Source organism: Dermacentor andersoni, chromosome 8 (genome assembly GCF_023375885.2).
Source record: "Dermacentor andersoni chromosome 8, qqDerAnde1_hic_scaffold, whole genome shotgun sequence".
Lineage (NCBI taxonomy): Eukaryota > Metazoa > Arthropoda > Arachnida > Ixodida > Ixodidae > Dermacentor > Dermacentor andersoni.
In genome coordinates, this window is record NC_092821.1 from 84,736,837 (window position 1) to 84,760,760 (window position 23,924).

The window sequence follows — 23,924 nt, forward strand, 5'->3', positions numbered from 1 at the left end:
CCTGTCAACTATCGTTACTCGTCAAACACTATCGTCGGTACGAGCGTTTTATTCACTACTAATGACTGACAAATTATTTTTTTACTAAAGAAGAGTCACTCCAGTTTCCTCGTGTTAGCTTCTACCTAAGAATCGTTCATGCATGGCTCAAGCATGCTAATGCATTTCAATACAGGAACCTTCAACAGAAAACTTATGTCCAGAATATTTCTTTTCAGCTTTCGGAATCCTGAAGGCATGTGTGCTGCTTGCAAGTGCCCGGAAAACCTTGCCAAGTGCCCTGTCGATGGTGGCTTGTGCGACTGCATCAACGGGTTCTTTCTGCTCAGGAACTCATCGCAATGTGTCACCAAAAAAGAGGACTGCAGTACTAAAGTTTTGAAAGTGTAAGTAACCATTCTGGTTGCCCTAGGGGTATATGTTCGTCTTGTCCCATAAATATCGCAGGAAATGCTGTTTGAGTGTAAACTCGTCGTAGCTGTTGCCTGAAGAAAGGATTTCTTCCAGTTGAAATTTGCCAAGAACGGCTCCTCTTCCAGCCCTTCTCAATCATGCTCTATTTTACCTCATATACAACCTCATCATCGTCTTGGAAAGATTCGGTTGCTATTTTTTCGTGTGTAATTTAATGTCGTGTCCCTTTCCAAGTGGTTTCCTTCTTCCTCTAGGACATTTTGTACCGTCCCAGACTTCCTGCCTAATAAGCTCACGTGGTCCCAAACTAGTAGGTGCGGCCTTCTTTTTCTCACGTGTTTCTGAAAACCAACGTTCACTTTCACCTTTTATCTTTTCTTGAACCAATATTTCAACCATATACTTTTTCTCCTGGTACAGTTTGCTTGGATGTAGCCAGTGCCTCTGGTGGTGGGGGCACGAATGACTGCCCTTGAGCTGCTGTTCGTTTTCATTTCGAAACGCATTAGGCAGGCTAATAATCGCGGTTTGACCTTAGCTGAGCTTGAAAGTGAGACTTACGGAACCAGGCGTTTTCAGGGTTTGTACCTGGAGAAGTACAGCTATCAATCTAGAAACCGCTGAAAGCAATGTAGCAGCCTAATAAAGCGAAATCAGTTAAGGTACAATAATCGCATAGGAAACCTGAAATCGAATGCTCATAACACAAAATATTAATCTCAAGTAGCATCAGTGGAAGACTCCCTTTGAAGATAACCTCACGGGAACCTGAATATAACAAGCTACACTTAGCTGCATCAATATCAATATCGTGACGGTGGCTTTTGCGGCCACTTGCGACACAGTATTTCCGAGTCGCAATGAGGCATTAAATATAACCGGGATCACTATGTCCAAAAGAAACAAAAAACAAGAAGGCGCCCTTGTTCACTGGTTACGTATACTCCACAGATAACTGCACTCGTGCAAGTGTAGATCAATTCGTTTTCAGCGCTTAGAGAAAGAGAGAGATAGAGAGGAATGGTTCGTCGCAAAATAATTCGTAATAGAAAAGGAATGGTTCATTGTTCATTGTAAAAAAATGTTGGCGCTATTGAGCCTTTCGCGGAGCAGTTTTTTTTTTTTTTAGGGAAACGAAATGGCGCTTTCGGTGGCGTGCCACACGTGGCGTCAACGACAGCGCACGAATACAAAACTACTACCGCTTCCACTTTGCTTCTGTGTGATCAGTTGTCGGGAATGCAACTGAGTGCTCCAGTCATGCTGGATTGAATCATGCAGATTGAAGACGTATGCACTAGTTGCGGAAAGAATAGTGACTGGCATACTTAGGAACGGAATAAATCTGTATGGCCAAGTTCGCGGACTACTGCTGCAACTGTCCGTAGATGTTACCGGCACTTCGAAATGTATGGCTTTCCTCGAGGATACAGAAATTAGTTCATCTGCCAGCGTTGTATCACTAACGTTTAAAAAAATTGATTCAGCTCCGGAACGTTGGCAAGAGTGAGTATTGCTCGGCAGGCAATGGCAAAGGGAGTAGCGCCGCTACCTGTCATAGGAAGTTTCGCGCACAGTATCTACACACACCTACCCCAACTGGCACGGAAACCTACGCCCAGTCTATTGCCGACGTGTCAATGAGTGAATGAGCGCACTTGAATATAAGTGCACCGAATACGCACAATAAATAACGGACTATATCGATACCGCACAAAGGGTCGAAGCTGAATGTTTCGTAACTGTCAACAAGACTAATCCACTTACTAACGATAATAAATCTTCGCTACAAGGTATTACAAGATACAAAATAGCTACGTTTCAAGCCTTGCGCGCAGCAAGAACAAATCTATCGGAAGTGAGCATGCCCGCGAGTGATTAGGCAGAAAATAATCAGATAGTCAAAGCTGGCCAGCCACTGCGTCAAAATATTCGCCAAACAAAGAACGACGAGCAAGACGCAGTAATCCTGATTCAGTTCATGAGCGGATAGTTCGGAAAGCTTGGAATACATATTTGGCCCCGCCTTTAAAGCCAGCACGCGATATGCTGCTTGAGCCGTTTGGATGTAGCTTGTAGCTTAATCAGCTTCGAAGGCGTTTTCGCATGTTCTCTGAGGCTGTGGCCAAAGCTTTGTTTCATCCGCCCAGTTACCGTCTACAATATCTCACGAAACAGAGGTTTTCTAAGCCACACCGGCGTCATACAAACCGATTGTATTCACGGAGGAAACGGAGGCAGTGGAGGCAAACAAAGGGCGCGTCACCACGTGATCAAATATGGCAGTGCCCAGGGCATTGCCTCGAGAAAGGTCAATATATCTGCAGGCCTTGAGGAAGCCCGACTTCGCGCTTGCATTTTCAGAATTTCTAACTTGCCGTTCTCGCGCTTTCCCACCCTTACGTCTCCCTTAGCTTTTCTCCTTTTTAACTGCACGATAAATTATACGGGCGCTCTAGGTGCAAGAACACATCGGCCCTTGGTACCTACTTCCCGTTGATGTACCGCTCGACAACGCATGCGCGGCTCACGGGTACATGGTTAGAGCACATGGTTTAGAGCATAGAATTCCTCACTATATTACCTAGAGGGAAATCTGGTGCTGCTGCGCTGTGGTATGCACGGGAATGGCGGTATATTGTGACTTCGGATTGGCATCGTTCTCGGAGAACCAGGCAAGCACCGTTCCGTTTGTCACGACCATTCATTTTCTACTAAAGCTGCACGTAAAAAGCTGTTTTAGCTTTATTATTCAACAAAAGCATGTTTTGTTTAAATATGAGAGCTTATTATTGCATGTAGAATGATATGAAACGTAAAAAGTATCAGCGGGCCGCCAAAGTTGGAGGACAGACGACAAGATTCGCGCTCGCTTTGAAACAGTTTGTGGTCTGTTCTTGCTTTTCTTCCCTTCGTCATGCATCGTAGGTGAGTAAAGATGCAATTTGCGTGAATGGAGACATTTCATGAAGATTTTACTTTAAGAACGCGTTATTTGTGTAGCCACGTTTTAGACGAAGCCTCTTGCAACACCAGCCCACAGAAGCCTCGCAGGCACATATACCGTCGTTCCCATGACGGCACGGTGCCCCTTAGAAACTCCTATAGATGGTGGCGCCAGATTTCCCTCTAGGTGTTATAGTGAGAAACTCTATGGTTTAGAGGGTCTCCTGAGACGGTGATTGCGTTTCTCTTTAAAAACGACCAGGCGAAGTAAACACGCCCACAAGAAATGTCAACGCAAACAGGCCAGCTTTCAGCCTTTCGCTGCTGACATGAGCGTCATGAGCACGCCACTGCCAGCACCCTAACACACCTGCTGATCTGCACTGGCACGAACGGAATGGGCAGTAGGGGGTCTAGTTAGCGTTATTCTACTATTTATTTCGCTGGACGCTGAGGAACGCCACCGCTTTCCCTTCAAGATCATCGTGTGGACCACACTATGTCGTTCAGTACCGAGGTGCGATGTCTGCCGCGCAACTCGTGACGCTCCTCATCGCGCCAGCGTTCCGGACCAGCTGGTCTTGGAGGCTGCGCGCAGACTTCTCGGCAGTGCCACTAGAGGGCGAAGCGCGTCCAGAAGAAAGCTCCAGAGACGCACCCAGTTGTCGCATGACGCGTTCCTCAGCGTTCGCACGCGCCGGCGTCCTCGTGTCGCTATGTTGATTCAATGCAAACGCATCACCCTCGGCAGTCATAGTGCGATGGCTTTTGCCGAAATATCTGCGCCTTTTTATTTTTTATTTTATTTTTTTTTTTGCTGCAGCCCATAATACTAGTTGCTGCAGCCGTGCCTAACGAGTTCTATCATGGAATTTTTTGCTTGCTTTAATATAGAACGCCCATGTTCTTAAAGACAGCGCGTTAAAGCAGATAGAGCGGTTATTATGCAAAGCATCCCCAGCGACTGTCATCGCTTGTCCAATGCGCTACACTTTATTTGAAATTTTGTCTTTGCCCGTTTAAAGGCCGCCATGTAATAATCAATTACGTCTTATGTTTTCTTCCCCAACAGCATAGAACAGGAACACGGGTGTGCAATGTGTAATTGCCCCCAAGACATTCAGATGTGCTCAGTCGAAGGCACCAGCTGTGACTGCGTTAACAGAGTGTATCGCTACAAGAAAACTGGGAAATGTGTGCGTAACAGTGCTCATTGCAGACCATTTATTCGTTCTCCGTGAGATCATGCTTTCGTAGCATTATTCTTGTTGTTCTTTTAGTGGCCTGTAGAGATTCAAAGAATGCCAATAAAAATGGAGAAAGACAAACCAGTGTCAGTGTTAGTTATTGTTTTCCGACTGGGCAAGTTGACAAGTATTCATGTACGGTGTTAAACGGTCTGAACCGGTGAACAGGCGCATTAAAAAAGAAGGGAAGTATGTATTAATTGATTTGTAACACAAATCTACTAGAAGGCACCCTCAGCGGTCAATATAGAGGCAAAGCTGACTGGCAAACTCTGGTCTTTCCGAACTGCCGCAAGCACCGATGCTAACTTGAACTGGATAAAAACAGGATCGCAAACCTGACAAAAGTAGTGATTACATCCAAGTTTTTCAGCAGTTAACATATATATATATATATATATATATATATATATATATATATATATATATATATATTGAACAATGAACTTCTGTTGGACAAATGAACTTCACTGTAACGGCATTATGTAACCTCTATTGGCGGTCCCATTTTATGTACGAGGAGACAAACCAGATACGAGAAGTTCTGCAGAAGTGGAGAATCAAACTGCACAGTAAGTTCAGGAAACACAGGTTAACAGCATTTATGAGATTGCTTTGCCGATTAAATGTGCGACAAAGCAAGAATCGTTATGGTAGAATAGGTCATTCTTTAAGGGTTGTAATATTGGATTGCTCTGAGATAGATCGGAAGTTGCCTTGGAGATTTTGACTGTAATTCATTACTTATTTCATTAATCTTGTGGCACAAATATATCATTGTTAGTCAACGTTCCTGCCTTCATCCCTCCTTGATCCCATTGGCATCATCGCTGATGACGGGAACTACTTACCTGGTTCAGGACGTCCCTGTGGTAACTCATTTAGTGAATCTGAATGAAAATATGTGTGCGACAGTCATGAACGCCATCGCCATTATCACTATGCCTAAGGTGCTCACGTCACCACGAGACGCCAGGGTTAAGCAAAGGATAGCGCAGTTCTTTGTGGTGGTTCCTAGGACACTGCCGGCATTTCTACAATGTGAAAACGAAGAGCACGGAACGAGCCAGGTTTGAAGGCTAACAACTGCAACTTCATTTTGACGCATTCACGGCTAAATACAGAAAGGAAAGCAATACAAGCAGAGCAAAATAACCAATCAAATAAACAAGAAAAGAAGCACAGGTCGCAAAATTCAGCCGATATATGCAAAAGGAGGTTCGGTGTCAAGGAAAGGAAAGCGCTGTCGAGGACGGCAGAAAATAAGTGGGCTGATGAAACTAAGAAGTTTGCCAGCGCAAGTTGGAATCAGCTAGCTCAGGGCTGGTGTAATTGGACATCGCAGAGAGAAACCTTCTTGCTGGCAGTGGACATAAATATAGGCTAATGATGATGCAAAAACGAACAGATGAAGGTTTATTCCTTTTTCTTCCCGTCAGGTGTACATCGCCTGATAATGAAGGAGAGGCACACGGAAGAAACGTTTCATTTATTGATTGCTACCGCTCGTTTCATTTCGCTTTCTTGATATGTCCAAGAACGTGCTGGAGGGATGCATCACTTTTTAGGTCTCCGTCCTTTCTTTTTATCATACAGCGTCTACTTCAGCTCATGCAAGCTGCATGTACGCTATCAAGAGGCATGTAAGCACGTGAACAATAAAACAAGCTCATGCGCAAGCAGGCCAATCTATTGCTGTTTGAGATCCTCTACATCCAGTCTGTTTCGCATCTAATAGGGATAATATTCTTGCGATTGTTAGAGTAGCATTTTCTTTTGTGCAATTTAACGGTTTTAGTTGGCTGATCTCTAAACTGGTGCAGTGCAAAAAAGATGGTCCGATCCCGAAGATAGTACAGTCTAAAGATGTTGGCCAATCCCGAAGGCAATCAACTCTAAATATGTGGGCATAACCTGGCTCACGGCGTTCTTCAATGAAAAAAAATCCTTTTGAAATATCTCTGAATTCACTTTTGTTCCAAAAGAATGCTATGCGCGTACTTGTAGAGGCATCATTGGCGAGTTCAGCCACAATTTTTTTTTTCTTTTCATCAACATACTCTTCTAGCAGTGGGAGTGCCTAGAGCTAGAGCATCCGCGTCCTATGCCGATAGTAATGGGTTCAAATCCCGGTACCGCTGGGAACCCACCTGATTCTTTCTGTATTCCCGAACTGTTGCTCGGCTTTGAATGGGATGTGTCACGTGGCTCACAGTCTGCGTGGTCTCTGGGCGCCAGGTGTCCACACTCCCAGCCAGGTACCCGGCCAACACCAGATTCTAACGTTTAGGAAGGACACCCACCTGGTGGTAAATTCCCTGTATTGAACTGGTAGACATCCTTCTATAGATTTGTATGTCTTGGTTGTTGTTCAGCAAGCAAACCTATTTGTACAAATATCTCCCAAGCCATGAACCTCCGGCAAGCAGGAAGCCTGGCAGTTGGGGCCGCTCGTACCTATTTTAATTCTAGTGGGTGTCCGGCAGATCAGGGCGTGCTACTAACTGGGCACTGGCTGTGCTAGTAAGATGTTATTACTAAGAAACCTGTACCTTGTGGACAAAGCGTAATCTAGCGCGGTTTTTGTAGAGATAAAGATGACAATATACTTCGTCAAAATAGCAGCAACATTAATTAAAAAGCCTTCCATCACGTGGCGTTATGTGTGAAAACGCCATAAACCACTCCTTCTATCAGTTTCAAAGTGATACCATGCACAGTAGTGCATATGAAGCCCGTCAATGGATCCGACTGATGTATATATTCTACAATTCTATATGCCCTACATGGGTTTACAACAATCAAGTAACATTGATTCACCCGCTGCCAACTTCCGCATAAGGAAAACGTATGCTGATGGAAGAAATAACCTAGAGAGGAGATGAAATGATCGTGTTAGGCCATTTTATGGCGCGATTATTGCTGAATATTGTCTAGCACATCAATATTTTCACGGATATGAAAGAAATTGCGTCGACACACGGCGAAGTCTCCTGTAGCATCGCCATCTCGCGATGCGGGCACGAAAACTCATTCATTAGTATACCTCACCATCCTTTTCATTATTAGTGGGAAGAAACCGGGTGGACCCTTTTATGGATACGTGTAACGCAGTCATTGTTGTATTCGTTTCAACACAGACGTCTGTGTTAGGTTACGTTCCTGCTTCTTAATTATTGGAAAGGTAAAAGCAGCGGCTCACAGAAGTGCTTCTTCTGCTGCATTTTCACTCGTTTGCAAATTGGGCAAATCCTATTATTTTTCGTGAACCGAGCCCGCATCCTAGTGTTTCCAGACTGCTTCGTTAAGTGGTGCACATTTGTTAGATAGCTCGAAAGAGAAGCTTCCAAAAATTTTACATGCGTGCGAATAATGTGAACTTTGTAACGCGCGAGACAGCACTTCTTTTTCACGCGCAGTCGTACGTGTCTCGCCTGTGAAATCGGCGAGATTATGTGTCACCGCGAGGGTAGCCAGTGCCGGGGGAAGGAGGTGCCTGCAGGTGGGGAAGAAAATCGCCCGCCGGGGAAAGTACGAAGGAGCGCGCTAACCGCGTGGAAAAGCAACGCCATCTAGAGGAATGTCTAGGTGGCGTTGAGCAAAGTGAGGAAGGAGAAAGAAGGCGAATCGTCGCGAAGGAGGAGGAGGGTAGACGGAGGTGCGCTGTTTCCTAACAGTTGCTGCGGGTTGTGTGTGCGCTGTGGACGTACAGGGTTCGTCAGGAGATCGACAGGCGGTGCGCCGACTGAGAATGATGGAGCAGCGAAGCAAGCGGCGACAAGCCGAGCGCAAGCCGACCGACGCCGAAGCCGTCGCTAAGCGCCGGGCACGAGCTCAACAAATCCGAGAAGAGCGCGGGCTTGGCGTGCCCAGGAGTCTCCAGAAGGGGAAGAAGGAGAATGGCAAAATTAATAGCGGGAATAGCAATTTACCATATTGCTTAATTCCTTACTGCACCTTACCATCTTTCCTAGTGGTACTTCGTTACACTTTGTAATAATCGAAAAACTGACATAAAACATACAAAATAAAAAAATAATACTTGGTAAAACCACCACACTTGAACACAATCAAAGCATCTTTAAAACATTCTACGGACGATGCACAATAAAGGGAACAGCACCCGTACACTTGCGCGCAACCCAGCTCCACGAAGGGAACTGTCGCTATCTTTTTTTTCAAAATTTTACTTTGGTTATTGACCAGGAAGCTTATTTTCTCATCTACTCTCTTTTTTTTTTCATCTAGAATGGCTATCGCCATATTGCACAGTAAGCACAGTGTACGTGATTCCTGATCTCAATAAAGTCCTTTACATCCAATATAAATTTACAATAATGCAAATGGCCTACTCAAGAGATCTACGGTAGAAAATTATCCATGTTCACCATTCGTATAAGGGAGCAATGAGAGGTGGATTTTCTGCAAGGCTTTTACCTATGCACACCAAATCTTTTATTTAAAATTCTCGAAGAACACGATAGCGCTAAATAAATGCTGAGCACTGCAGATTCACAGGTCGTACATGTCTGTGTCCCAGCTGAGCTAGAACGCACTCTGCGAGAATAGCCAAGATGTTCGTGTACGCATTTTTTACCCTGCACGAACTTGAATATTTTATTATAAGTGCTGCCAAGAACCATGTTAGCAAGCTAGAATTACAAATAAAATTGCGCAAATATCAGTGAACCGGCGAATCTCCTATAAAATGCAATCTTCTCACCCATCGTCTCTGTAAAAGAGTTTGAGCTCCAAGTTCTTCACTCAATTTGTCCTGCGATCTAGCAAACGTCTGCACAGTACTAAGCTGTCAGGGAGGGTGACGAGCGAATAAACATTTCAGCTTCACGCATCGCAACTAGGGCACTTGAACCCTGTGCGTGGATCTAGAGTTAGGAAGCTTCTTTCTTATTAATAAACATTGACTATTAACAAAGAACAAACGAAATATAAAGGAGATAGCTTTAATACCATGCCACAGACATGTCAAATGGAGTAATCGCCGGGACAACAAACAGATGAAGGCAGCCACGCTTGTTACAACTGCCAAAATATATCACCGACAATGACTGCTGTAGTCCTGAATTTTACTACCAGACAACGGTCGCCACCAGAATTGTAAAGGTATGAATGTGTATGAATGTATTTTGTTTATTTGCGCAAGGGCCAAGTGTGGCCAAATTGTAAAGGTAGGTAAGAACAAGTTTTCGTAACCATTACCCATTGGCCGAAATGTTACACGGCAATGCATGCATTGCGTTACCGCTATTATTCCTCGGTCACGCAACAGAATTATAGCACCGCGACTGCTTCAACGCCTTCCAGTGTTTGCGGCGCAAATTTTGGTGGCACTGAAGTTGGGCTTTGCAAAGGAGGAGCAATTGCAAACATCATGAGGGGATTAGTGATCTGCTCGTGTAACGCGGAAAGCTTCCCGTAGCAGGGTCCGTACTTTAGCAGGTAAAAAAATCTAACATCGTGTTCGACTGCGTTACACAGTCAGACCTGATTACAACAACATGGCAAAGGAAGTGAAATTCTCCTTAAAATCCCCATGGAGGTCTGTCCATTCCAAACCTCGTTTCAACGAAGTAAACTTCTGGCAATGCATAGGACGAACTATATTTCTCTGCGAAACAAAATATACCCGACCCTTGCTCCCTGAATGTACATATCGCTCTCCTTGGGATTAAGCCAAGAATCGGTGCAGAAGTTCAAGACTCCTGTGTGCCCGCGTTGAATACGTTCTCGAGCTGCACTGTTTCTTCTCGCCACTGCCTGTAACTGCACTTAAGCAGCAGCTCACTATCGCAATCGCACTTCTCTGTCTGGCTGTGGCGCCGCGCAGGCAAGTACAGCTATGTGTGGCCACCCAGACTGCATCTGTGCGATTTCAGAAACCACGCCTAGCTGCGCCCACCCAACGTCAGCTAAGGGGGATTTAGTGCCAGCCTGCACAACGCGCCACATTGAATATAGAGAAGTGAAATCGCGATCGTTTGGGTGCTTGCTTGCGCGTGGTGGTGCGAAAGATTCTGCGGCGTGCCACGTAGGCTGTGCACGTGTAAGTAGCCTCCGAGATCGCGTTGGTTCCGGCACACTCTCTGAGGCCACGATTAGGCCAAGCCGTGTCGTTGTCGCGAGGCTCGTCAGCCTCTTCAATCACACAGCGGGGCCACGTGAGAGCGGCGCATCAGCCTGCATCAGTTGCGTAGCGAGTGCGCCGCGTTGTGGGTCACGTGCCGTCTCCATCGCGTATGGACTTTGCCTCGCAGCTTGAAAGCTCTTTTCTGTGACCGCGTCGCGATTTCGCTGATGCCACGAGGCTATAGACAAGCCAGGTGAAAGGCGAAAGCGAAAGACTATCACACGGGATACGACGGCAGCTATTGTAAAGGCAGTCGCATCAGGTGCTATGAAGTCGTGTGTCGGACATGCAGAATATTCTTTCGCTGTTTCACTAAAATTTCATCGCATACGTGAACGTGTAGTGGTTTCGCGTGGCACAATGTCATCCTGCTTTGCACATGCTTAAAGTGGTACATCCCTTTTGGCAAATATTCCACTAAAGGTCAATAATAGATATAACAAATAATGGTATACCGAACCTTTTTCGGCTGTCCCTTCAACTTCGTTATAACAATGTTTCACTGTATGTTGACGCATGAAAATAAGCGAGAGTGTGTGTCTGGCTGGTCATTAAAATTAAACAGGAACCTATGGAATATAAAGTGGAAGCAGGTCTTCTTGTGTAAAAGGCAAAACTTCCTTTGTGCTTCTCGTAGTAAGAAAAAGCTCAAGATAACTATTATCTCACGTTGAGTGATCCAAGCCCTGCATATAATGCAGCTCGTTTTGTCTACCTACCAAACAAATCTATTTTTTTTTAGTCCCGCCATAAAATATGCCCCTTACTTTTAGTGGCCCGAGATCGTTCTCTACAACTATTTAACTCAATCTCAAGCCTCAGCCAGCCAAGCTTACGTCCGCCTACCGCATCAGGCTTCTTTCTGGGTTACACACATTAGCTTATGTACGTCTATAGAATATCATCCCGACCCGCCTTTGGCCATATAAGAGGATCGCAACATCTGACGGCTCATAGAAGAGAATTTTTGAAAGCGTCATTCTAAGAAATAATGCACATAAATGGCTTGACCTTAGGTTATTTTTAAACAGTAGTTGAGAGGCATCATCCCGGGTATTCGTGACAGCTTCAGAGCAAGTCTGTAAACGTGCAATAGTTGAGAATTTATTAAAGGTGTCACGATGTTAGGCCTACATCGGGTGGAGCCATGTCGAGGGGGCGATGTTCCACATTCGTTCAACATGGCTCTGGGTGGCACTGGCTAACACTCCTAGGGCTAGATCTAGGAAACACAAATACCCAAGTTAATGTATGCACTGATAGCCGTGGCCGTAGCACAATTGGTAGCGCAACGCACGCACAATGCGGAGGTCGGGAGTTCAGCTCCCACATGCAACAATTTATCTTTTCGCCCGCTTTCATTTCTCTTCATTGCTTTGTACATTCCAATTTCAACCACAGTTAATTTCTCCGGTGCTTTCCTTCGCTTCATTCTCTGTTGGCTTCATGTGGTCGGTGTTAGGCTCATGTCACATGTAATTTCTTTTTTGAGATTATGAAGACGCTACAAACATAAAATTCTGCTGTGGCATTGTTACCTGGAAACGTATGCAATTGCTTCCATAGTAAAGGACTTTGACATACTGCTGAGTTTAGAATTTCTATGACTAATTGATTACACTCATCAATTTGTGCCGGAATATGTAGCGTTCCCGCGCCCAATTCCTTCGAATTTTCAATATTGCTATCACACAACGTTTTGATTTTCTAGAAATGCCGCCCAAATAAAAAACCTCTTGTAAATCTTTTAAGCTTTACTTTAGGCAACGTTTACAAATGGGTACTTTATTCTTCGAAATCATTTTATCTTTAACTGCGTCTAAAATCTCTTCTTGTGACGCCTGAAACCAAACTTCAACGCGAAAGTGCTAGCGTGTGGCTGTGTGTGTACTTTTGTTTCTAAGCAATTATGACCCGATGTGCTTTGAAAGCTTTTCTAAGCTATGGCATCATATAAATTTTCTCAGGACAAAGAGAACTGCTTTGAAAGACGGTATTGTGAGACACACAGTCGGAGAGACTGTCAGACGTCCATCGCCAGGCTTTATTATCGTGCAGCTCCTTATTAACGTGAATAATAAAAAAAAACATAAACGCCTTTAAAGTCAATTGCTATGCTTCTCGTGAGCCAAAATTTAGATTCACTCAAAATTTTTCTGGATGCGTGTTGGACTAACCATGAAATGCTTTTCAGTGAGCGCGTACTTGTACATTCTACTTAATCTGGCCTTTCCAGATATTGTTTACGGTGAGCGCTATTTGTGATCACGCTTCCTGTGCATGGCTTAGTTTTGCGTTGGCTCAAAAATGGTTATCTACACCTTGGAATGTATCTGTTGCATGTCATTTCATTACAGCGCCACTGGTAGCGTCAAAGCGAACGAGGATTTCGGTCATGCATGTGTTCAGAGCTAAAGGGTAGCGCACTGTGGTTTGAATTATTGAGGCGAGCAGCTGCGGAATTTTCTGTGCTCAAGAGCGCTACAGAGCCTGCAGGCTTAGAGGGTATCTCAATATAGACAGTAGAAACATTCATCGTTTGCAGTGGGAACAAAATCAAAACCTTCGAATGCTCATATAGCTTACCATTACAATGTCTAGGCGCAGTTAAAACTGCGTTAGAGCGAGTATTTGCTCAGTATGTAGAGGAAGGAAGTAACTACCGAGAGCTCCAGGTATGTTGAGAAGAGGGACTTCAATCTTTGCGTGTGAAGGGGAATATCCATGATCAGTAAGAAATACCTGCTGTTCTCTTGCGGGGATATCTTTTTTTTTGGTTCTGTTGGGGTTTTTTGCCTTGATAGCATTCTAGTTATAACTTCGTGCAATATCTTCAAAGATCCTATTCATTCTTGCTCTTACCCACTGCCACTGTCATGAGAATTATTAGGAGAAAGCTGAAGTTACCTTCATTACGTCGAAACATAGAATGCTTCTTCTCCACTATGCGACAATTTCGAAATCTAATGCTCCAAACGCCGCTTGTTCTCACTTTAAAGCCATTTTTTGGGGGGGCGGGGGGGGGGGGGTTACGTGCCAAAACCACTTTCTGAATATGAGGCGCGCCGTAGTGGAGGACTCCGGAAATTTCGACCACCAGGGGTTCTTTAACGTCCACCTAAATCTAAGCACACGGGTGTTTTCCCATTTCGCCCCCATCGAAATGCGGCCGCCGTGGCCGGGATATTAAAGCCATTGATCTATAGCATCTTTTTCCTCTGAGTATATATTTGCGCGAAAATGACAGCCACCAAGACGTATGGCCTTCATTCTCTTTTATACATACCCGGAAGATTTCCACGCTGTTTTACACTTTGTTTAGTGCAGAACATATTTTCAATGTGCTGCTTCGAAGTTTTCGTTAAAGTCTGACATCACGCTTTGAAGCTGTCTAAAACATCGGAATCAACGTCGTACAAAGTTTTGGGGAGTATAAGTAAAGTTTTGTGGCTACTTAGCAGTCAGAAGGCCGCCCATAACAGAAAGGCATGTGCGCCTGGTAACAATAACCACTGGTGCGCGGAGATATGAATAATTTTACGTTTATAATATTCCGATGGAACCGCATAACGTAGTATACGTGTAACTGGAGATGAGATGAAGCACTGGCTGTATGGTGGGCGTTTTAGTATTCGAACTTGGATAACATCTTAGCGCTAGCGAACAAGGACAGAGGGGAGCGCATCATTCTCCTACGACTCACCTCTGTCCTTGCTCGCCAGCGCTATACTGTAATCCAAGTGATATGATTGGGCTAGGCCTTAATGTAGCATCGCACATAATAGGCTAACGACAATTACAACCATAATGATTACCATACTAGCCATGCCTAGCAAACTGCGAGCAAGGCCAAGTAGAGGACTATGTGCGCCGAACCAGCGACCTAACAAAGGTTGTCGTCCAATGACCAGTTGTCATTTATAAAATGTGGTGCTATAGAGCAGCTAGCTTATCACGCCTGTTCTGAGTGCGCGCCTTAAATGTGACGCTTGTTATTTACAGGTGATCAGCGTGCATCCTGTATTCACTGTTTTTGTAAGAATGGCAGATCAAAATGTGCACTGGGGACCGACAAATGCGTGTGCAGACACGGACGGCTGTACTTGAACAACAAAGGACGTTGCATCGTCTACGCTGAGGACTGCGGCATGCATCCCAATACAACGTGAGTGAGGTCTCTTTAATACGGCAGTTGCCTGTGCAAATGTTTCCCTGCATTGCAGTAACCGTGATGTGGCCGCTTGGCGCGTTTATGTGGGTTTATAACCGCGTTTGTTACTACAAACGTGCGTGATATGTTTTACTCAAAGATAACCTTTTGTGGCAATGTAAGAGCTTTCCTGCGCACAAGAAAGCACTCGCGAAGAAAGGCTTACATTCTTGTCGGCGTGAGCTTAATTTCGGAAGGAAAAAGCAGGGTCATCTTATTTACAATAGCCGAAATATTACAAAATAATTCGCTGTATCTTAAACTTGACTTGTTCTGCTTTTGTCAACGGCGTTGGAAAGATTCCAAAGCATCGCACGTGGCAGCTGCGCTATTTCAGCATCTGCTCCAAGCAAATATCGGCGTAATCACTTGTTGCGACCATCCGTCACTTCGTTGTCCCCGATGCTCTTCGGAAATCGATGCGAAACACTATCTCGACCAAACGATGCGAAACAATATCTCGTTAACGCGACGCGGTGGAAAACGGAAGCGAAAGGTGAGCGCTGGTGGTCGCGACGGCGAACAACTTCCACAATACTGTAGCGTTGCCGTGACGGTGAAGAAGACAGTAGGAAAACGGCGAATCGCGAAACTAACTTATCAAGGCAAAGAAAGCCTTAGACGACTCAACGGACGAAAAATCCGATATCCGGCGTTATGGAACCTAAACTCAATGACACCAAAATTCCTGGTGCCACCTGCGACCATTGGTAGGAGTCGAACCCATGACATTCGGTGTTAATTCAGGCATCCGTGAGCACGACCTTTGACGGGAGTCGAAACCTCGACCTTTGGTTGGACCAAAATTCAATGCCACCTAAATTCATGATGCTACCATTAGTGGATGAACCCACGACCACTGAAGGCAGTCAAACACATGACATTTGGTGTTAATTAAGGCTTAAGGTTTTTAAGGCACAGTTAATTAACGCACTCGAACCCGCGACCTTTGGTGGTAGAAATCAAGTAACAGGAAGTAACGACGCATTCGAATGAGAATGTCAAGTACTTTATTGAATGTGCCGTGAGTGCGCCGGCTTTCGCCTTTAGCGTATGCTACTTTGAATCTCAACTTTTTATTGGGTGAACTTCTGCCCACAACAGCAAGTGACACTCAAAGCAGAACGGCGTGGGCGATCGGCGATCGTCGGAATCTGAACAGCCGGCAATCGTTGAAATCTGATCTGCAGATCAGACGCGTCAGCTATTTACACAGAGGTCAATGGATTTTCCAGCACAATTGCTGGTGCTAGTGTAACTACTAGAATGTACACCAGTATTCCCATCGTCTGCAGAATTTGATTACACAAAGCTCCGCGAAACATCGACAACAGATACAACCACTCGAGAAACTTCCGGTACAGGAAGGTGTGTCTTGAGTTAAGCGATTACCTTTAACATTTGTTAGCCCGTGAAATGTCATCACCAGTTGAATATAAACAAGTACTGTGCAAATACTGTGCCAGCAACATCGGTAGGTGGGGTAGTTCGTGGGACCAGGGACTCAGATGCAGGAAGCAAAGTGATAGACAGGACAAAGATTTATCCCCGACAGATGGCAACAATTACACTTATGATGAGTTAACAAGACACTGAACTATTTATATACGGCCCACGCGCTCCACCACTCACGCGAGTTGTCCGAGCGTGCGTCTCCCTGACAATACGATGAGTCTGCGTATGTTCGTAAGACCACTCACAGTAGTTGACGATGTCGGAGGTGTCGGCGCGCGTAGAGTTGGAGTGCCGTTTATACGATTTCGTCGTACAAACGGCCAGCAAACGGGCAGATGATGAACTGCTCACGTGACAGCACGGTAGGCCCACGTGGTCAGCAACGCTGCACCGTGGCCACGACCCCACCAGGAGGTTGTGCCGGTCCCTTTTCACGCGGCTCGCCCGAACTTGTCGCTCTCGACCAAGGCCGTCTGGTACCACTGGGTTCGAACGCTCGTTCACCGCGAGAACAGCACCGACCCGTTCAGCCTGGTCTGCATCACAGCTCTGGCCGGAACACAGGTTTACCCTACGACATGCCAGTCTCGTCCCGGCTGGTCTGGTAGCGCCGGCTTGGTCCGTGTCGCGTCTCAGGTTGAACCCGTACACGCCTTGGCTGGCCTGGCAGCGCAAGCTCAGTCAGTCGGTCGGTCGGTCGGTCGGTCGGTCGGTCGGTCGGTCGGTCGGTCGGTTTTATATTTGCAGGAAATTCACATCATCCTGCGGGTGGCAGGGACTAAGGCATGGTTGCCTGACGAGGTCTCTGCCCCCGTAATAAAAGGAGCAGCCTACAGCAGTACAGCAGAAAGTTGGTACAAAAAAGAAAAGCTGCGTTACAAACAGTACACGCATATATCCTATAGAATTTGGCTGTACTTAGTCACATTGAAGATTCGCTCATATCACAAAAACACGTAAAAGGAAGTCAACAATTGAAACGTACGTTCGTTCGTTCCGGAAACCTCGAGCTCCCAAGGAGTTTCGTCTCGAGCTCGCGCTTTCCCTTCTTTATCGTGGCTTCGGCTGGCTTCTTCAAGGTTGCCATATTAGTTTCTTACTACAGTGGGTTGAGCTGTCAGTGATAATAATTCTATTTATTCGCATCCCCATTGAAACGGGGCGGTGACAAATAGTCACCTATCCGCTTGAGCTAATCGGGTCTGCTGTGCACGCTTTTCCGTTTAACACTTGTCCTACATCTTCTTAATCTTCTTTCTCGTCTTTAAAACATCTATATGTATTTGTACTGTTACTGCTGACCGGCTAATGTCTCAATCTACTCCGAATTCCAGCACTTCTGTAAGGTGTCCGTTATGTACGGGTTTCGCCTGGTGAATGCCTTCAGATGCCATTGAGATGTGCTGAGTTCTCTTCGGGCTTTTGCTGCAGCTGACACATGCCTAATTAGGTTCAGAATATTTTCTACGGTATGTTCCTGTTCTTAGGTTACGAGCTGGAGCCCATTCTGTTAACCTCCAGATTTGCGCTTCCAGTTTCTTTTTCACCGGCCGTTTTAATAAATATCCATGTTCTTTTTATTTCTTATGTTTCCATTATTTGCAGCAAATTTACTCTATCTGTTCCTGCGACTATCGCTCTGCTGACCCCTGGGTTTGTGCTTACACTTTAACTTACCCTGTACTCCTTTGCTAACTTTCTTGACCCCTCCTTTGATTCAGTACCCATCGAGATAACCTGAAACTATGACGACAATGATGACACTGATTTATAACCTGTTATGCATCCCGATGGATTGTTGCATAGGAAGTTCTGGCGCGTAAAATGTTACACCATCTGATGGTGTGCAAAGGAACCGAGCTTTGCATCACATGACCAAACTCTCTTCTTCGATGGTGGAGCTGAACGCGATGCCACGCGTACTTCCATCAATGGGAAAATCCCACATTGCGCGAGGTAGCCATGTCAACAAAGACACGTGACTAAGAAACAATGTAGGAAAGAGCTAACGCTTTAAAATTATTCTTACACTAACAAACTTCTAGACTGCTCGTAAGGTATAAGTCGGCATTATGAGCTGACTTGAAAAGTCATTATAACCCTGGCCTTTCTACTAGTCGGAAGATAGTGACCCTTTTCATATCACTTTCCACTATTTTTCTGGAGGGTGCATACCTACGTTTTTGCGCGTCGTATTCTGCACTTACAGAAAGTGTTTAAATATATATTGTAATATACCAGGAGTATAAGAAGACAAATAGCCCTACCTTTGCATTTTACCATGCCTAAAGAAATAGGGCCCCATTTGGCTATCTCATTATTCTTTCCAGGAATACCAAGCCGGGTTGTTTTTCTTGCTGGTGTTCACGTGGTAGTGATCACTGCGAATTGATAGGCAGCGACTGCACGTGCCGAGACGGAAGCGTATACCTCACCGCCAGTGGTAATCAGTGTGTTCGTGACATGGACGAGTGCTGGCCGCCTTATTCCAGCACAGGGTAAGGCTGTGTTTCACTCCCAGAGATATTAATTTTGAGGCCCTATCTTCTGCGAGCATATATAATATATATTGCTGTGAAGTAATGCAACAGGTACGGTCAACCTTGTAACCCCATATTTTTTTTAGATGCCTTAAGCCTCGAATCATATTCTTCTTTTGTAGATCGAAAAACATGTATGGAATGCAATCAATGGCAGCTTGTTCCGCTCTCTACAAATTGCGCTTTCGTAGTTTCCTCATTTTATGAAGTAATGCTAACACCATGCCTGTACAAAAATCGTTGTGAATAGCTTTCTTGAGCTCTTTCGCCCGTTTTTCGGCGTGGCCGGTGGTGATCGTGCTTTCACCGCCGCTACAAAGGCGGTGGAAAGAGGTCGTCCTTTCGCGCAACCCAGTTAAAGGAAAACCTACTCCTTCGTAACGCACGAGTACAACAGTGGTATGTACCTATACATCTGCATACGTTCACTACAGCATATCTGGCCAGCAATGCAACACGCTCTATATAATAGAGGCAGATTTCAACAAACAGAACAGCAAATGGGGGCGCTCGGTGAACACTGGCATCTGTGTCTTCAATGGACACGGATGGCGGTCATTGTTGTAGTGCAGGGCTATGCAGATTTGATTTGCGAATGTATCATGACGCTGAGACAAGATAACGAAGCGATAGGTACTTGGGATGCAGATACAAGATGCACGTGGAAAAATTGTATCCGGCACAATACTTTTCATCTGTATACTAAGGTAATTTGATACATCAGTAAATGCATTATACCTCAAATTTAGCGGCCTCTCTAAGTTTTTCTCTATCTTTCTTCTTCACAAACTCCTCCACTAATACCAGCATATTTTTTCCAACGTCTGCCAAAGCATCGAAGGAACGTAGCGACAAGCCGCACCGTCACCGCCGAAAGGTGTCATGTATGGGGCGCGCATGCATCCAGGCTCCTTTAACTCGCTCCCCTCTGGACACCGTGTGCCATCTAGCCGAGCCGCTACAAAGTTACCGTGTCGCACATACGTGAATAGATGTTGAGACAAGCTTTTTTTTTTTTAAATATCTGACGCGGGTTGGATTCTGCCAGGCACCGGACAAACAAAAAAAAATTATCCGTAAGAATCATTAGGGCTTGTCACGTACTTTCCGCGAGCTGTATATCTACCCGCATATGCATGTATGCCTGTAACCGCTTTCCCGCCTACCTGGGTTACTGGGTAGCACAAAGTCAAATTGGTAGCACAGCGGGCTACGGTGCTGAGGGAAAAGGTTCGAAACCAACCGCCGGAACAACTTCAGTCACTGTGTAGGTGGCAATGCGTAGATATGTGCTGCGTTCAAGGTAACCTCTTTCACGCCGACATGGGCCGCTGTAGATGCGGGACTGCATAGGTATCACTGTTCAACACAACTCTGCCTCTTTCGCCATGTCTGTGCTAGCTTCCGACGAATAACTCTGACCCTGACGTGGGTCACTGATGTGTGCCAGTTGGACTGTGACGCTCTTCAATGAACATATTGGACGCCAACTTAGTAACTAGGAATGTGCCACTGCAAATGTGCCAAACAAAGATGACAAAAAGATCCTACAAATTTCTTCCATTCGCGGCGGAATCGAAAAAGCTTTTCATGGGCAAAAAGGCAACGCTTTAGCAGGCTGTGCCACAAATTTCCTTGTCATGTGCCACTTTTTAATACAAATATTTCATGCCAACGCTTTATCGAGCTGCACGATTGAATCTACTGGGTGTGTGCCGCTTCTCAAAAATTAAAGAATTAAATTGTGGGGTTTTACGTGCCAAGACCACTTGCTGATTATGAGGCACGCCATAGTGGAGGACACCGGAAATTTCGACATCCTGGGGTTCTTTAACGTGCACCTAAATCTAAGCACACGGGTGTTTTCGCATTTCGCCCCCATCGAAATGCGGCCGCCGTGGCCGGGATTCGATCCCGCGACCTCGTGCTCAGCAGCCCAACACCATAGCCACTGAGCAACCACGGCGGGTTGCCGCTTCTCAACGAACGTTTCCGGAACTTGGGTCACCGATCTTATTCCATCGGGTGTGCATAAAGAAAGGAAGCCATTGTCAGCGCTCGCACACACTGGCGAGCCGTGAATCACGTCTCCGACGTTACGTGCGCAGATCTCAGCAGTACAACTAGACGATGCAACCACTAGACGATGCAGAGTGGAGCCGAGTTTCGACGTTCGCTTCATGGAGGAAGAAAATAAATTGAGGACAGACCTTACCCCCTCCGCTCGTTAGGAGAAGAGCGTGGAGGAAGTCAAATGGTATTTTTCGCTGTAGCGGCCATGTTGTCGGACCACAATGGTGGCTTTGTTGTGGTGTTGTGTGGTCATGCGTGTGCTGCCTCGTGGATCTCGTACCGCGGCACTGAGTCTCCGTGTTTTGTTCCACTATGTTATATAGACTGATCTCTATACTGCCTGTTGTTGTGGCCAGGTAGGACTGGAAGATGTAACAAGCGTAAAACGAGCGCGCATGAAACGCCTATAGAGTTTCATACGTTAATTATTGTAAGAAAACTCTATGGAAACGCCGTACCCCAAGCACCACGCCACGGACGTTCTGGAAAGCCATTCGCCGTCTTCGGTAGACTCGTGCTAAAGCGTCATCGCTGACCGAAACCGCTGTGCTTCAGAATATCTACGATAAAAGGCTTGCGGGTCAGTGACAGCTGCGCAGTGTCCCTGCTTTTGACAGCTGAAGACGCATTTCTGGCACGCCTGGAAGAATGAAAAAGGCCATGTGGAAGGATCAAAAAGAAGCGGCTGCTCTGGGTAATTAAGGGACGAACCCTCTTTACCGCAGATGCCTTAGCTGTGGGCTTAACGGGTGCAAGGAAGTGAAGGTTGGCGGTTACAGTGCACGAGTCGACAAGGCTCGACAGAAGAACGTAACCCTGCGTGCACATGAAACGGCTGACAGTCGCACGTACGCCCAGTCAACGCGCTTGGCGCACGCATAGGCGCTTACTGTTGGGCACGCAGCGAAAACTTTGCTTACATGAAGCTTCACTTACCGTGCGAACAATATACCTCAGGCCACAGTCATTGCATTTAAGCGCATAACGGCCTGTTCGCCGGCGCGCTGTGGCTTGTCACATCTTCGCTGTGCGCGGCCGCGCGAATCTTGTTTGTCAAGCAAAATGATTCCTATCAATCAAGCCCAGCACACGTGTTTGTTCCCAGAAACTGCAGATGGGCTAGCCGTAGGTCGTGATGTGCGTAAAATGGGCTGTCGGTCATCGCCTGTGCAATCGTTCAGTGCAGTGAGAACGCAAAGATTTATTTTCCGAAAAGCCGGCAAAAATAGCGCGGGACTGGACCCACAGTCAATCTTGCGGAGTTCATTACGAACTTCATTCAATGCCATACATGGGAGAATTGACTTCGACAACGGTATCGCCACGGCATACACCGCGATTGGATCCGTTGTTCGCATCACTACGGCGAGCGCACGTCCACACAGTGCGACATGGTCGCGCACCGAAGAAGAGAAATGCAAAAGAGAGCGGAGGTTCTGCCCCAACAAGATGGCGGAGCAACGCTAACTTCCGGCGTCAGTAAGCGTAAAAAACATTATCCTCAAGGCCTCTCAGTTTTTCCTTCCTCCGTGGTTTGCATGCAGTTGCGCGTCATGTATTCCAGAATCCACGCGCAGACTTCGTGGCGGATCCCCTCTATGGCGCCGACTGCTCTTGGGGAAAGCGCGAAGCAGGAGGCCTGCTGCAGTATGTGCTACATAGATGACTTGTTTCAAGGACGTCAGCACGTTGTGCATCTCTATCAATTCAATGCTAACTTATTACCATTGAAAGTCATCGTGAGATGCGTTATGCCAAATGTTTTGGGGGCACTGAAGAGCGGTACGTACACAGCGACCAGGGTTGCCAGGAAAAAGGCTTAGTGAAGAGCACCACATAACAAGGGGCCCACACCCAGCGACGCAAGTCGGCGCGAACGACTTTAAAGGAAGAGCGGCACAAAGCATCACGTGACCACTTACCCAAGTTAGCGTAACGAACATTCGGCGAGCATTGGCGCGTAAAACTTTCGCTGAAAAGAGGCACATAACCAGCACATTTGTGGCGCAGCCTGCTAGGGCACCGGCTTGCTGTCTGTAAAGAACCCTTGTGACGTGGGTTCGAGTCCGCTCAGCCTCGAAGGAACTTATGGAATCGTTTACATCTTTGTATGGAGGCACATTCCTAGTGGCACTTATCTACTACAAAAGTTGGCAACCACTACTTTTGTTGAAGCGTGGCACACACCTAGTGGCACACATCTGGTGACCCAAGCTGCCATCTAGGAGGATCTTCGAAATCTAGCACAGACGGATTGGCTAATACCTAGTGCTCCAAGTCGGCATACAAGGGTTTCTTTGAACAGTGGTACCTACCCGGTCCTGCAGCTACAATGACCTTTGTCAGCGTGAAAGAGGTTCATTGAAGAACAGCACATGTGTCAATAATCACGAAAAATCAGCGAAAACACAAGGGACAAATAGAAGGAAATCCACGACACGAGCGCAAAGAAAAAAAAAGTTAACCCACGTTTACGATACTCCCCAATGCGAAATTCGAGTGCAGCTCTATCTGCGATTTCATTTCGCGATGTATTGGATGGCGCGAAAAATCCATCTTTCGCGACACGTTGCAAATGAATGGAGGTTTGGCGCCACTTCCTAGCTAATCTGGTGATCGCGACAGCCAGCGCGTGGGTACCGCGTGGGCGCGATCCACAGCAGCCGCCGCCTATAGACCTCACAGACGACGCACGTTACTCTGGCGCCATCTCGTAGCCACTGTCCCGCACGACGCCTTTCCTCTAGCCCTTTCGCCATACCCTCCTCTTCGGCCTTCCGGGTCATGATTCCGCTGCATCTCTTAATCTGCTTTCCTCCTCCCGTCTTCCATCCCCCGTTGCACTCCGCGTACGCTTTCATCTTTCAATGTGCCCGTTCACTCGATTACGA

The 23,924-nt window shown here is 46.2% G+C and overlaps 2 protein-coding genes across 18 annotated transcripts in view; both read left to right on the top strand.

Moving 5' to 3' along the window:
- The window catches only part of LOC126538679 (uncharacterized), a 79,577-nt gene extending 74,889 nt beyond the window's left edge, over positions 1-4,688 (top strand). For both annotated transcript variants that reach the window (XM_072289805.1, XM_072289806.1), the window contains 2 exons: positions 219-386; positions 4,433-4,688. In XM_072289805.1, the coding sequence (XP_072145906.1) occupies positions 219-386; positions 4,433-4,601 (337 nt within the window). In that variant the 3' untranslated portion in view covers positions 4,602-4,688. The remainder of the gene's footprint in view (positions 1-218; positions 387-4,432) is intronic.
- An 8,230-nt stretch (positions 4,689-12,918) lies between these two features.
- LOC126538704 (uncharacterized) overlaps positions 12,919-23,924 on the top strand; it is a 133,956-nt gene continuing 122,950 nt past the window's right edge. For all 16 annotated transcript variants that reach the window (XM_055074870.2, XM_055074867.2, XM_055074856.2 and 13 more), the window contains exons 1-3: positions 12,919-13,003; positions 14,758-14,920; positions 18,751-18,918. In XM_055074870.2, the coding sequence (XP_054930845.2) occupies positions 12,934-13,003; positions 14,758-14,920; positions 18,751-18,918 (401 nt within the window). In that variant the 5' untranslated portion in view covers positions 12,919-12,933. The remainder of the gene's footprint in view (positions 13,004-14,757; positions 14,921-18,750; positions 18,919-23,924) is intronic.